This window comes from Equus asinus, chromosome 1 (genome assembly GCF_041296235.1).
Source record: "Equus asinus isolate D_3611 breed Donkey chromosome 1, EquAss-T2T_v2, whole genome shotgun sequence".
NCBI lineage: Eukaryota > Metazoa > Chordata > Mammalia > Perissodactyla > Equidae > Equus > Equus asinus.
The window spans coordinates 161,629,306-161,643,203 of record NC_091790.1 but is presented as its reverse complement, the minus strand read 5'-3'; the positions used below and the strand labels follow the sequence as shown (position 1 = coordinate 161,643,203).

Sequence of the window (13,898 nt, the reverse complement as noted above, 5' to 3'; positions counted from 1 at the left end):
TTGTTAGGGAGGCCGATCATATCTCAAGTAATTTGAGGCAGCACAGACCAAGCGCCATCTGGGTAGAACCCATAATGGATGTAACATGTTCAAAAGAGAGATTGAGTCTCTTAGTGAAGATGTCAGAATATTCTTTACAGAGAATATGGGACTTGAGTCAGGACTCAAAAGAAGAGCAAAAGGTGAACAGAACAGGAATGACTTTAAGACAGGAAGAATTGGAGGAAGAAAGAGAAAGAACTAGGGATGTAATGAGAGAGAATAAGACCAGAGGGTCTTGTAGAAAATTGGTATAGGCTATATTCAGATTGTAAAGGATCCAAAAATTCAGAGTGATATTCTTGAGAGCTGGAGGCATACCTTCTACATCTTTGTATCCTCCACCCATCTCAGTTCTGTTCTCTGAATGCTTTAGTTTGATAAGCATTAAGGAACATCTAGTATGTTTAACTGGATTTACTTTGACCTTTTCTTATGATATAGACCACAAAACCTAGAATTTGATTTTGTAAGTTCTTATTAATCAATAAATTCCTTCTGGAAAGAGATAAGTTTACTCTTCAGGACCCTCTCTGGGAATTGGAGAAGAAATATCTAAATATTAAAAAGGACAAATGAATTAACCACCCATCAAGTAACTGATGGCACCAGGCAGATCTTTGACAGAAACGATCTTTCTGCTGCAGGAGTTAGTTCTAGTTTTTTCACTCACAGTTATGCTTGAATGTGTTGTTAAATAAGGACACATTATATAAACCTACACACTGACACATGCATTTGCTGCATGTGTCTGTCCTTGTAGCGGGGATGGGTTTGCCACCAACTCCCTCCAGGAGTTCTTATACACAACTTTACTATGGAATCTGGGATGAAAAATGAGTCAGCAGCCTGAGAAGAGAGACCTTGGCATCCATGACCATGGTCCGTTTAGCACCATGATTGACCCCCAAAGAGGCTCAGAATGTCCTATTGTGTTTGAGGTTATAGGAAGGCCCGTGGATCCTCACTGAATCTAAACTGAGAATCAGATTTGTTTGCTTGTGCAGTTGGTGACCACTATGGGGGTTATCTGCACTCAGTGGTGCTGGTTCTCAGAAAGGGAAAAGAGTAAGAAATTGAAGGCTGCCCAGAGGCTTTGTCCTGTAAGTCATCCATGTATGCTGAGCAAACGATGTCCTGAAGATACTTAAAAGGAAATTGTCAGACCACTCAGCTAAGATGCCCTAATGTTTGGCAGAAGACGGGGCAGATGGGTGAGAGACCATCCTTTGTGAGGTGCTTCAGTGAGTCTCAGGATGCAGGCAGCATGGGCAGTTGTCCACCCTTTTGTAGTTATTGAAGTTAATATGGTAAGAAGGAGCGAGGGAAGGTATTTGTCATAAAGGGAGAAGCCCAAATAATTTCTATCAGTAAATAAGCTCAAGTAGGTAATATTTCAGGGGAAGAGACGTCAAAACTTCAAGAGGAGAGGACTTGGAGGCGGGTCCAGGCTCTGCCTACCGCTTCAGGAAAGCCAGGGGAAGGTGCCCCAGCTACCTCAGTACATCTCAGCCACTGGCTCATTCCCGTCAGCTGACACACCTTACTGCAGGAGCTCTCACCTCCAAAGAGAAAATCCTCCTTTGTCTCCACCTTTCTCCCAGCTGTCATTTTAATTAACTGTTGCCTTTTACCTAACAACTCCTTCTGATACTTTTCTGTTTCCACTTCCTCTATTCCCATTTCCACTTGAAAACAGTATAACCAGGCTTTCTCCTCTACCATTCCTCTGAAACAGTTCTTCTCAAGGTCACCTATGACCTCCATTGCCAAAACTAATGGCCAATTCTCATTCCTCCATTATATGCAACCCATTAACAACAGTTGACAGTGTTGATCACTCCCTTGTCGTACCCTAACTTCACTGCTTTCCCGACACTTCTGTCTCAGTTCTCTTTTTACCTCATGACCTACCCCTTCTCCTTTGCTGGTCTCCCTATCTTCCTGGCCTCTCCTCTATCCATATGCATTTGCTTGGTGATCTTATCTGGTTTTCTGGTTTTAAACACCATCTATCTGCCAACTAGTCCCAGACATATATATCTGTTCCTGGACTTTCCCCTTGAACTCTAGATTTGTATTTCCAATTTCTATTAATAGATATCTACTCCATAGTATCTCTTCGGGTATCTATTAAACATTTAAATTATAACATGCACATAATTAAATTTCCCATCTCTTGCCTCAGGCTTGATCCTTCTATGTTCTTCCCATCCCAGTAAATAGACGCTCATTCTCCCAGATGCTTGGGCAAAATCCATTGTAGTCATCCTTGACGTCTCTCTTCTTTTCATTTTCTACATCCAAATCCATAAGCATATCCTGTCCTGTCCACATTTCAAACATATCCAGAATCCAACACTTCTCTCTATAACAACTTCTATTACCCTGATTTAAGCCCCCATTCTCTCCTCTGAATTATTTCATTAGCTTCTTAACTGGGCTCCCTGCTTCCATGAACCTCCCCCCAGATAGTTTATCTTTTAAGTAGCAGCCCCTGCTGTCCTGTTAAAAAGATCCAAGATTATGCCATTCCTTTGTATAAAACACTTTAAAAGACTTGCTTTTCATTCAGGGTGAAAGTCAGAGAACTTACAGGAATATGTATGGCCCTAAATTATTTGGTCTCTGGATAATTCTTGAACGCGTAGGTCTCTACTCTCTTCCTTGCTCACTTAGCAATCATTCAGGCCTCCTAGCTATTCTTGTAATACATGGGGCACATTCCCATCCCAGTACCTTTGCACATGCTGTCTCATTTGTCTGGAACAGTTCACCCTGCAGGTAAGCAAATGTCCTTCTCCTTCATGTCTTTCAAGTAGCTGCTCAGGTAACTTGTCTGAGATGCCTTCCCTGACCGTCTATGCTCCCAGCATAGCACATATTTGTTTCTTGTCTCTGTCTCCACTAAATCTATTTTCTTTAGTATCCCCAACCCTAAAGAAGTGCCTGGTTTATAGGAGGCACTCAATATGCATTTGTTAACTGAAGCACAGAACACAAGGTAATCTGTCAGAAGTTTTGTGTGCTCATGGGCAAGGACGTGGAGTTGATAGAATGTTTGTTCTCCAGTCTCCAGCTTAAGTCCAAGGCTTAAGGGGTGATATGGGCTGCAGGAAGAAGCTGAAAGATTATTTCCATCATGGGTTTTGTGTGACACAGAACACTAGTAATGCTGCCTCGATCGCCACATGCAGTATAATGGAAATGAGTGTTTCTATAAACTCTGCAAGAAATAGAGTGCCACAGGACTCAAAGGCAGTGATGGCAGTGCCCAGAGGAGCAGAAGGAAAATCGACGCTCAGGAAGTGAGGAAACATGAATTGTCTATATGGGGACACGCAGGGGACTCTCTTGGAACAGCAGCAGTGCCAGTGGAGGTCGATTCATTCATGAAAACATGTGAGGCATCTCCTGCTGACTCTCCGAAACACTTACGGGGGATACTTTGCAATAGACTCTGTGTCACCAAGGTGGAGGCAATAACCCATCAAAATTGGTGTACTGATTTTATTAAAACTTAATTTGTATCCACAGACTGGTGAAACCTTGGGTAAATTTGAGTTGCAGGAGTCATTTATAGGTTAATTTCACAACAGCCTTGCACCTATTTCTTTCACAATTGTCTTTAATGAATAATTTTTGAATCTTTGTGTACCTCAGGTTTAAATGGAATAAGTTTTGGCGTATGTCTCAACATCAAAAACCTTAAAGCTAGGAAATGTCCCTTTCTGCCATCCAAGCTTGGCTCAGAGACACAAGGGAAAGTTGGAGATAAAATTGATGACAGTGGAGTTGCACCAGCGTGCAGTCCTTAAAGGTATACTAGTTTCTGGTAGAAAGACCATGAACTTTGAGATCAGACAGATTTGAATTCAAATCACGTCTCCATCTCTTATTGGCTATGTGGTTTTAGGAAAATTTCTTATCTTTCCTGGGTCTCTGTCTCTTCAATATTTAATGAGGTTAATTAATCACCTTGCTATTTTGTTGGAGGAGTACTCTGCACTAGCTTTTAAATATGCAATAGCCACCTGATATGATAATTACAATTACAATTAGTTTTATTACCATGACTTTGGGGCTGACATGTACAGAGAGCAGCAATCTAGCGAGTCTCAGAAAAAACACAATAACCGGGGGACTGTCCAACTATTAAGAGTTAGTTTCTCAGTTATGTCAATTTTCTAAGGATTTAGTTCTTGTAATTTAAAATTTCTGGAATTGAGGTAGAATGGCTTCTTATGGCTTTCCAGGAACTTATTTGATGTGTCCTTTTGATTTTAAGATCCAGATGTGGCCATTTTGCATTTCCATAGACACTTGCTTGACATAAAAAGAAAAATTAGTATTGTCCCACCTCAAAAAATTTAAATTCAAGAGGACTGTGTTGTGGCCCTGACGGCTGGTGCGCAAGAGTCAGAAGGAATACCTGTTGGGAGAAGTAAATGCCAGTGAACTTAGCTACTTTGTTCATGCCTTGACATTCTTAGCAGGGATGTTGACGCACAGCTTTCTTTCTAAGGGTTTCAATGCATAGCATGGATAGTTATCCATACTCATCCTCCAGAGAGCCAAGGTGGCTAGAGAGTCAGACAGAGCCAAGCTCAAATCTCAACTTTCTTACTGAGTAGCTGGGCTACTTTGGGCAGGTTACTTAACCTTTCTGAGCCACATTTTCCTTCTCGTGAAAGTTAATAATGGCAATATCCATGTTAGATGATGATTCTGGTAAACGAGATAATATATGTAAATTACCTAGCCTGTGTGCCCTCGATATGTACTAATTTCTTTCCTCTCCAAGTTCTACTGACAAAAAGGCTGAAGTAACACAGGTTATGGGCTTTACCTAGCAGAATGGTGGTAAATGAGATGAGAAAAGGGCCACTCAGATTCCAGTGTAATAAAAATGAGACTTTAGGTAGCCACGGAGTAGCATGAAATCCAGAGAATCACCATAAAAGGCCAAGACCCCACCTTGACCATCTCAAGATTCAGGAGGGAATCAGCAACAGGACCACGGCGGCCTTATCCCACCTCTCCGCTTTATTTGGGGCACAGTCCAAGGCTGGGAGGCCCACGAGAAGGCTTTCTGGGGGAGGTATTGGGTCACCGTAAGATGAACGGGCACTTGGATCTTGTTGCTGCTTCAATGTATAAAGCCTCAGAAGTGATCACTGAGGGAAACCAGCCTCAGAATGATTTCCACTTATAGTGGGTTGAACAGCATATCCCCAAATTTTATTTCTGCATCTGAAATTTCATTTTTGAAAGCATCCTTTATTTGGAAATGGGGTCTTTGAGGACGTAATTAGTAAAGGTAAGGTCATAGTGGATTAGAGTGAGTCCTAAATCCTAAATTCAATGACTGGTGTCCTTATAAGAAAAGGAGAAGACCCTCAGGGAAAAGACTCTGAAGGGAAAGGTAGAGAATAGAATGATGCAGCTACAAGGCAAGGAATGCCAAGGGTTGACGGGAGCCACAAGAAGCTAGAAAGAGACAAGGAAGGATTCTTCCCTAGAGCCTTCAGAGAGGGAATGATCTTGCTGAGGTCTTGATTTCAGACTTCCAGCCTCAGAACTGAGAGAGAATAAACTCCTGTTTTAAGCCACCAAGTTTGCAGTAATTTATGACTACTGTCCTAGAATCAGATGTGCTACTCTGTGTCATACTAGGATGTATGTGTCTTTACAGGATTTTCCCTCCTGTAGTGACTACTTTCCCTTCTCCTTTTTTTGGTTCCTTTTCATTTCACAGTTTTCCTCCCTGCCACACTCCCTACCACCTTCAGGTCACCAGTCTTTGGTACTGTTCTAGCTTCCACACTTCCCAGTGTGGCTCTTGGCTTCACTGAATTCATAGTGCACGGATCTTATTGCAGCTAAAACTATCACACAGAGGGCCTAACAGAATGCAGACTTCGAGTTCCTCCGACCGCCTCTAACCAGCTGTGACCAAAACTCACAGCACTTGACCACTCCGTGCCCCAGATTCTTCACCTGCAAAGCACAAATGAACACCAGCCTCGCTAGCACACCAGTTACAGAGTTTAAAATATGATAGATGAGAAAGGGCCTTGTAACAGTGAGGCTCAATTAAACTTGTAAGAAGCTATTCCATTATTATTAAAAACCTCACTGAACATACAGGACCTGGCAGTGGGAACTCTGCATTCCTGATCTCAGAGCCATTTAGACACCCCTTGTTTCCTCTAGCTCTTCGCCTCCTGTCTGTGCCTTCACACTTCATTTACTTGATTCAGAAGAGGAAGGGCCATGATTTGTCTTTAATATTTGGGAAGTGAAGCTTTTAATATAGTTACTGACCACCCCAGACCTGGCGCCAGGCCTCCCACTGTGACCTGGGCCAGATGACACATCAGAGGGACAGGAAATGCTGGCTATCTTTCTGAAGTTCTTGCCTTTTCTTGAGTCTGAACTATTATGAACAGAGGTACTTCAATTCAACTTATTGGCAAACATCTTCATAGATTTTGGCATCGTGGAACTTTTACATTTAAAAAAATAAAGAAGCTTGGAGAAGGAGGAAATTTCAGTGATACACCTAGTTTGTGGTTGCTTTTTAAACATATATATATATGTATATATATATATTTTAAAGATTTTATTTTTCCTTTTTCTCCCAAAGCCGCCCCACCTCCAACCCCAGTACATAGTTGCATATTTTTAGTTGTGGGTCCTTCCAGTTGTGGCATGTGGGACACCACCTCAACGTGGCCTGATGAGCAGTGCCATGTCGGCGCCCAGGATCCGAACAGACAAAACCCTGGGCCACCGAAGCAGAGCACGTGAACTTAACCACTGGGCCACGGGGCCGGCCCCTGTTTTTTTTTTAAGTAAAAAAAATCCCAGATTTAAAGTGGTTTGTAGCCAGTGGTGAATCTTAATTTAAATGTCACTGGAGGAGGTAAAATAATTAAAACCAGCCAAGTAAGTAACAATTAGACTGATAACATTTCCCTCTAATCCTTAAAGTCCTAATTTATGACATTTTTTTACATACATTACTTATGACATTTCATCAGTTTTAAAACACTCTTTTCACATTTTAACATCTATGAAATCGGGATGTGTCTTGTAGTCAATGTCACCCTTCATTTATAACTGCCAGGGCTTGTTGGGTTATTTGGGTTATTTTCCTATACGAGTGGTGCTTCGAATGTGAGTACATTTTATGACCGGAGGGGTCTTAGATCCTATAAAACACGATATTTCATTTAATGAAGATGGAAACTGTGAGACCTGTAATTAAATTCCCTTTTCTTTTTATAATGTTTTTATCAAATCTCACTGTAACAGGTGTGACACATTTTCCGCCCCAGAAACACATACTTGCACTCTCTGCTTCGGAATTCAGTCATTTGTTCTTTTTGAGGATGAATGCATGATTAGAAAGAGAGAATGTAATTTTGAGATGGAAGAATAGAAAAGAAACTAGATTTGGAAATAAAAGTACAATACGGTGTGAGGAAAAATTCAACAATTTCATTTCCGTGATTACATCCTTGCAAAATGTCTTCATAGAACCCAGTGAGTTTTCTGCTGCAGCCGGAGCTAATGATACAGCTAGAGTCCTGGTTCCTAGCCCCCGACCTGCTGCTGGATGACACCCCTCCTCTCTCTGAGCCTCGGTCTTATACATCAAACAAAGCAATTGGGCTGGATGGTTTCTGAGATCTATTTCATTTCCGGGAACCTCTGATAATTCTCATTTTTAAGAAGATTTATTGGCATAGACATTTTCACACATCTCCTACTCAGGTCCACAAAGCATAAGGGCTCCTGGGTTCCCTTGTCTTACCAGCGTGGTCGATGACTTGCTGAGGGTTTTCATTTACAGAGACACTATAAAGAAACAAAAGTAGTGCAAGTCAAACAATGAATGCAAATAAGTTATACTAAATTGCTTTTTAATTAAACAGACAAGAGTAAATGCGGAGTTAGGCTTGATTATGAGAGGACTTTTCGAAACCAATGAACAGCCAGGGACTGAACTAGTATTCTATTTCATACTTTTAAACTGATAGGTAACTTTTGCAAAGACAGAGTAATTCTTCAAGTACCCGGTTAAAATGAACATCCCTACGGGTCACACCTTGGCCCAATGGGGTTACTCAAACTGTTTTCACGGATCTTTGCAAGAGAAATGTATAAAGGCACAAAGGCACACTTACAAGAATCCAGAGTCCAGCCACTGCTGAATACTTTCTTGTTTGAAATCTTCTACAAATGAGAAAGAAACAGGTCAGTCACTCAAAGCACAACCAGTTAAAACCACTCTACCCTGTTACTCAGCCACCACCCGGTAGCACAACTTCCTACATATTGAGTCACGTGTTTCTACCAGCATATTCATTTTTCTCCCCAAGGCAAAACTTCCTGTTTTCCATAACCAGCCCTTCCTGAGAATGAAGCGTAAACTTGCCAAAAGAGTGTAACTTAAAAAAAAAAGAAGAAAAGAGAATGTGAAACAGAAGAAAAATAAATCACCAAAAAGTGAGATGTTAGAATGATTTTTAAATTACCTGTATGAATAGGAAGGGTGAAAAACCATATCAGACTTTTGTCTTTCTCTTGTTGGATACCAATGGCCGTGGAGCTTCTCCTTACTGAATCACGACATTTCCCTAAGGCAGCTAGCCAGTGGTGTTTATTTGCAGAGACTTCGCTGCCAGGTTAGAAACCACATTTGCATTCATTTCAGGGACAAATTGCACTAGAGTCCCAGGGTTGCTTAAGGCTCTGTGTTAAAAGGCACCAATCTTTTAAGGTGGATCTTTATCCCTGGCTCAACAAACAGTCAACAGGCAAAAAGAAAAGGACATCGAGGCAGCATTTCCTGTGAAATGTTTGTTTCCATTCTCGTTGGCTACAGGCTACCCTGGGTTGATTTTCCTTGACTTTATCCTACCAAACAATGAGGTACCTGAGTTCCTCCCTCACAAGTATCTGCTGAAGCAGAAAGGCCTGGTGGAGATGGGAGATGCTTATTCCTCAGTTGAGGTACTGTGAAGGGATAGAAGGAATTCAGTGGTGGGCAAAGAAGAAAAACCATCAAACAGTTACATCATCGTGGAGGTGCAAGTGTTTTCTTACTTTTTACTCTTTAAGCGATTAAAATTATTATGGATGCCTCGTGCAAGATCCAGCAAATAAGAGCCTTTCGATAAAATGTTTGATGTCCTGAAGGAAGCCTCATGTCTCCGACATGCACTCCACACAGCTTCAGGGTCCTGGGGGACTTAGGTTGAAATGACAGTGCAGCGGGGAAGGGGGCAGTGTTCATTCTTTAGTTGGTCAATTTCTATCAAGAAGGTCTGTGTTTCAAATGTCTGTGGGGGAAGTCAGAAGTGCTCATTTCATAGAAGTTTCAGAAGTTTCTGGCATTATGCCAGGAACACTGTTGTCTTCAAAGGCAAGTTCTAGCTCTAAAATCACTTGCCCACAGCCAAAAGCCCCCACATCCCACACCAGCCACAGCAGGACGTTTTCAAATAGTCCTGAGGGCCCGTTCTCACCCAGCGTGGGGATGGCGCGACTCTGGCTTCCCTCCTCAGAGCCAGGTGGCAGCTGCTCATCCAGGGGAGCCCATGCCCTCTTGGTGGACCTCAGGATCTCTCTCCTGCTCTTTTCTTGGCCTCCACGGGGGTTGTCGGAGCCATATGACTTCTCCGCCATCATCAGAGAGTAATTTGGCAAGCTAATTTAAAACACACACACAAACAAATCAGACACAATGAGCTCAGCTTTCGGGCTTGCCTCAGTGAGAGGGAGAAGGCCAGAGTGCTCACAGTCCAGTGAGCAGGTCCAGCTTCACAATCTCTGGGGGCCTGGCTGGTCCACCTGAGCCGAGTTCCCTGTTTCAATGCAGTGAAGTGGTTCTCTTAGTGGAGAGGCAGCTGGAGACCAGGGACTAACGTCCTTATCTGTCCCTCCCTATCTGTCACCAGGCCATAGCCACACTCTGGTAGATTCTAGCTGGTGGGCTGGGATGTGGACTGAGATCAACAAAATTGGACTGGAGGACATACCCAGCCAAGGAGAAAGTTTAAAAGCATTGATTAACATAATAAGTATCCTTCAAATTTATCCAGCAGTTACATACATAAAAATATTTTTGGAGGCCCCAAAATGTAAAAAATAAGGGTTTTGGCAACAGATCAACCTGGCTGAGTCTCATCTTTGCAACTATTGTGTGGCCTTGTATAAATTATATAACTCTCCACATTCTCTTATTTTTTAATTGGGGGAAAATTGTACTTTTAACAACCGTTAACCTCAGTGAAGTACTTATTATGTGCTAGATTCTGTGCTGAATTCTATATATCCGTTATTTAATTTAATTGTCAGTGAAGGAAATAATCTAATTGTCATGATTTTATAGTAAATTGAAGAGCAGAGAGGTTAAGTTGCATACCCAAAGCCACACAGCAGCCAGGATTCAAACCAAGGCGCTGGACTCAGAGTATGTTCCCATGGCTATTAAGCTGTACTATCTACCCTATAGGGTGGGTGGGACAATTAGAATATTGATAAATATATTATGCACATGGCGCAAGAAAAATCAGCTGCCCCCATTGTCTTATTTGAACATTAGTGACATCTTTATGAGGCTCACAGAGAAAGAGGAGGAGACAGAGTACATAGAGTACATTGTTCAAACTCCCCAGACTATCAGCACGTTGAGAACAAGGGCCTCCCTTCCCCTCATTTATGTGTCTCTAGTATTTGACTGAATTCTCAGCACACAGTAGATGCTAAATAAATATGCACAAAACTGAAGTAGCAAAGCTAGGGCTCAAAATCACACTCTCTGACTAAATTCTTTCCATGGTATCTACTTGAATTTTCATTAGCTTTTTCTTTAAGTTTGAAGAAATAATCAACTACCTACTCCAGCAGCATGTCTTGAAACCCTAAACTTATGCATAATCACCAATCACGTGACACATAGACCATCATTTCTAACCAGTATTTCAACAAGGCAAGTCATTCAGATTTATTACAGACATTTGATTACAGATGAATATCCTTGGTGCAACTGGCAGTAAGGATCTCCTTACACACTTCATATATTAAAATTCTATCATTCAATTGAAGCATAAATATACATTCATTGTTGCAAGAGTAAATTACCACAAAAATTAATGATAATTGTGATGCTTGTTAATTTTGCATAAACGAAAGATTACTAAGAAATTTCAATAAGTTAAAAATTAGAGCAAAGAGTGGACAGTTAATATCTGTATTAGTGGTGAGAATTTTAGTCAGCTAACTTTAGAAATTTAACTTTAGGAATATCCTCTGGGAGCAAACAAATGTTTATAAAAATTTTGATGACATAAGATAAAAGTAATACACAGAAGATTATATTTCTAAACTTTTTAGAACTGTTTGGTATACTAGAATTCATAACACTAGACAAAATAACCTTTAGGAACTGTATTTAAATTTTAGTTATTTAATTCTACCTAGGCTTTGGGTCTTTTGAGTAAAGCAAAGTTCTCTTTGGCAACGTCTTGTATCTTGCGCATGTGAATTGTAATCAGAGCATCAACTCTGACAGTGCAAAACGTCAATGGAGGAAACACTCCAAAATCATGCTCAACGACATTCATGCAATATCAGACTCAACAAAGGCTCAGGGTTTGAAGAAAAGAGTAACGTACTACTGAAAAATGAGATCCCCAAAATAATTTTGCTTCTTCGCTGACCTCGGCTGCAACTGAGCCTCTACTTAGCATGGAAGCTTCTGCTCTGTAGTGGAACAGGAGCTGCCAAGCAGCTCAGTCCTCAAATTGCTATTTCTGTACTATAATGTCAAATTTTAACCTAGTTACTACCCTTTCAAATATAACACTGTAAAAATCATCAAAATTTTAGATAAAGGTGCAGCTTTATTCGTCTGTTCCCAAACTTCCACTTGACAATGGCATATGTGACTTCAGCCACCAGCCTTGCACAACCAGTGAGGATGTGCTCCCTGCCAGCTCAGTTGTACTTGGCTGTAGAGCAGGAAAAGCTTGCCAAGGAAAGTGGGAACCCTTACTCAAGGCAAGGGTCAGAGACCGGTTTGTAAAGAAAAACTCTTTTGTTCCCTCTGCTTTGGTGGCTGCCTTCCCAGTTAGTAAACAAATCTGCTTCTGGAAATGGATTCTCTGATGCTTGAATGACGTGCCTTTGGCATCCACTGGCTTGACCCGCAGAGCAGCCCTTTGGAAAGGACACAGATCAGGTGGCAGTCCTGAACTGCCTAGTCACTGACAGGGCAGAAGTCATGGCCTGCAGCCTCTGCTGACTCCTCTAGTTAACCCTTTGTTCCCAGGACCACTTGGAACCAAATTCTTGCCAACTCTAACTTGGCCCAAAGTGAATCCTCATCCTGGATTACGTTGTCCCCTGTCCCTGAGGGTCCTTTCTCTCATTTCAGACCCCTTCTATTCTGATTACTATGTCATTAATCTTTATGTCTATAAAGAACTCCCATTAATGCAGGAAATGTCTTATATTATCATGTTTAATTTAAAAAAAGGAGAATGCAAAACTATATATGCACCAAGAACTCCATTTTGTAAAAAGAAAACAAAACATAAAACAATGTATTGAAAAGACAACAACAAAAAAAGAAATATACTAAAATGTTATCAAGTTTTCAAATTTTTAAAATAATCACAATAAGAAAAATTGGCTTTGTTACATTAATTTTGCATCACATTTTCTTTCACTTGAGCAAATTCAAAAACCATACATGCCCCTTTTCACTATGAAGCCTTCAGCCCACAGTGAAATATAGAATTTGACGCTTAGAGCAATGACAATTATTACATTCTTGTCCACTGGGGTTATTTAACATTTTTGCACCTCCATGCAAGCAGGTTGTCTTGCCAAACAGGTTGTTCATATTAGAAGAATAGGGGCTGTGCTTTATTTCTCTCTGTGTTCCCCACCAATCCCGGCACAGCACTCTGCCCAGCGCAGATAATCTGTAACTATTAGTTGATCACCTGGTTATTTGGAAAGGGAACACCCAGTGGGCTTAGCCGTATTCTTGGTTCTTATGTGGTTAAAAGAGCAAGTGCTTTCAGGTCAGACAACTCCAGATTGTAATCTCAGCTCTGCTGCTTTTCTGATATCTCCTTGGGGGAATTTTAAAACTCCTCTGATAATCTATTTTCTCATCTCTGTAATGAGTATGAAATAATCACTTCATAGGGTTATTGGGAAAATTTAATGAAAAATGTATACAAAACAATCAATGCCCATATTGGTCAGTGTTTTTTTCTTTTCCCTTCTCTTCTCTATGTTGCTTCCTGTCATTGTCCTGGTAAGAACTGTCACGTAAAGGAGAAGAATCACCAATCAATGCACTAGTTTTTCTCACGGGAGATAAATTTGACACACTTCGTTTGTGGATAGCATGTGTCATCTTGAAATTACTTTGAATAATTGGGACATAGCTATATTTGGTGAGTGTGAGAATAAAATATTTCTGTGATTGTGAGAAAGCAGATTTCCCTGAGACTAGTTAGACCAGCTATATCAGAGCTTGGAAATCACCTTAACTATGGACTTAATTTCAATGTTATAATTATGAGCTGTAGCTCTAGGCTTGGCCACCACTTCTCAATGAGCCCTGTGGTCAGGAAGAGAACAGCATAATGGGCGAACAGCTCGGAGGCATTTTAGGTCCACAAAGGACCACCATCTTTATGACTCCACTAGGGATCCTCATTATCACAGCCTCTGTTCAAACCTTCATAATATCTCAAGTAGCGTCCAGATTTGCCTTGCCCCTCTCCATCCTCAATATACAGTGACTTCTCCAATAGCAGGATGGA

The 13,898-nt window shown here is 41.1% G+C and overlaps 1 protein-coding gene across 1 annotated transcript in view; it reads right to left on the bottom strand.

Moving 5' to 3' along the window:
- ITPRID1 (ITPR interacting domain containing 1) overlaps positions 1-13,898 on the bottom strand; it is a 114,948-nt gene that overhangs the window by 75,478 nt on the left and 25,572 nt on the right. The window contains exons 2-4 of the mRNA XM_070511492.1: positions 9,579-9,760; positions 8,235-8,283; positions 7,862-7,905 (exon numbers count right to left, since the gene is read on the bottom strand). Of these exons, the coding sequence (XP_070367593.1) occupies positions 7,862-7,905; positions 8,235-8,283; positions 9,579-9,741 (256 nt within the window). The 5' untranslated portion in view covers positions 9,742-9,760. The remainder of the gene's footprint in view (positions 1-7,861; positions 7,906-8,234; positions 8,284-9,578; positions 9,761-13,898) is intronic.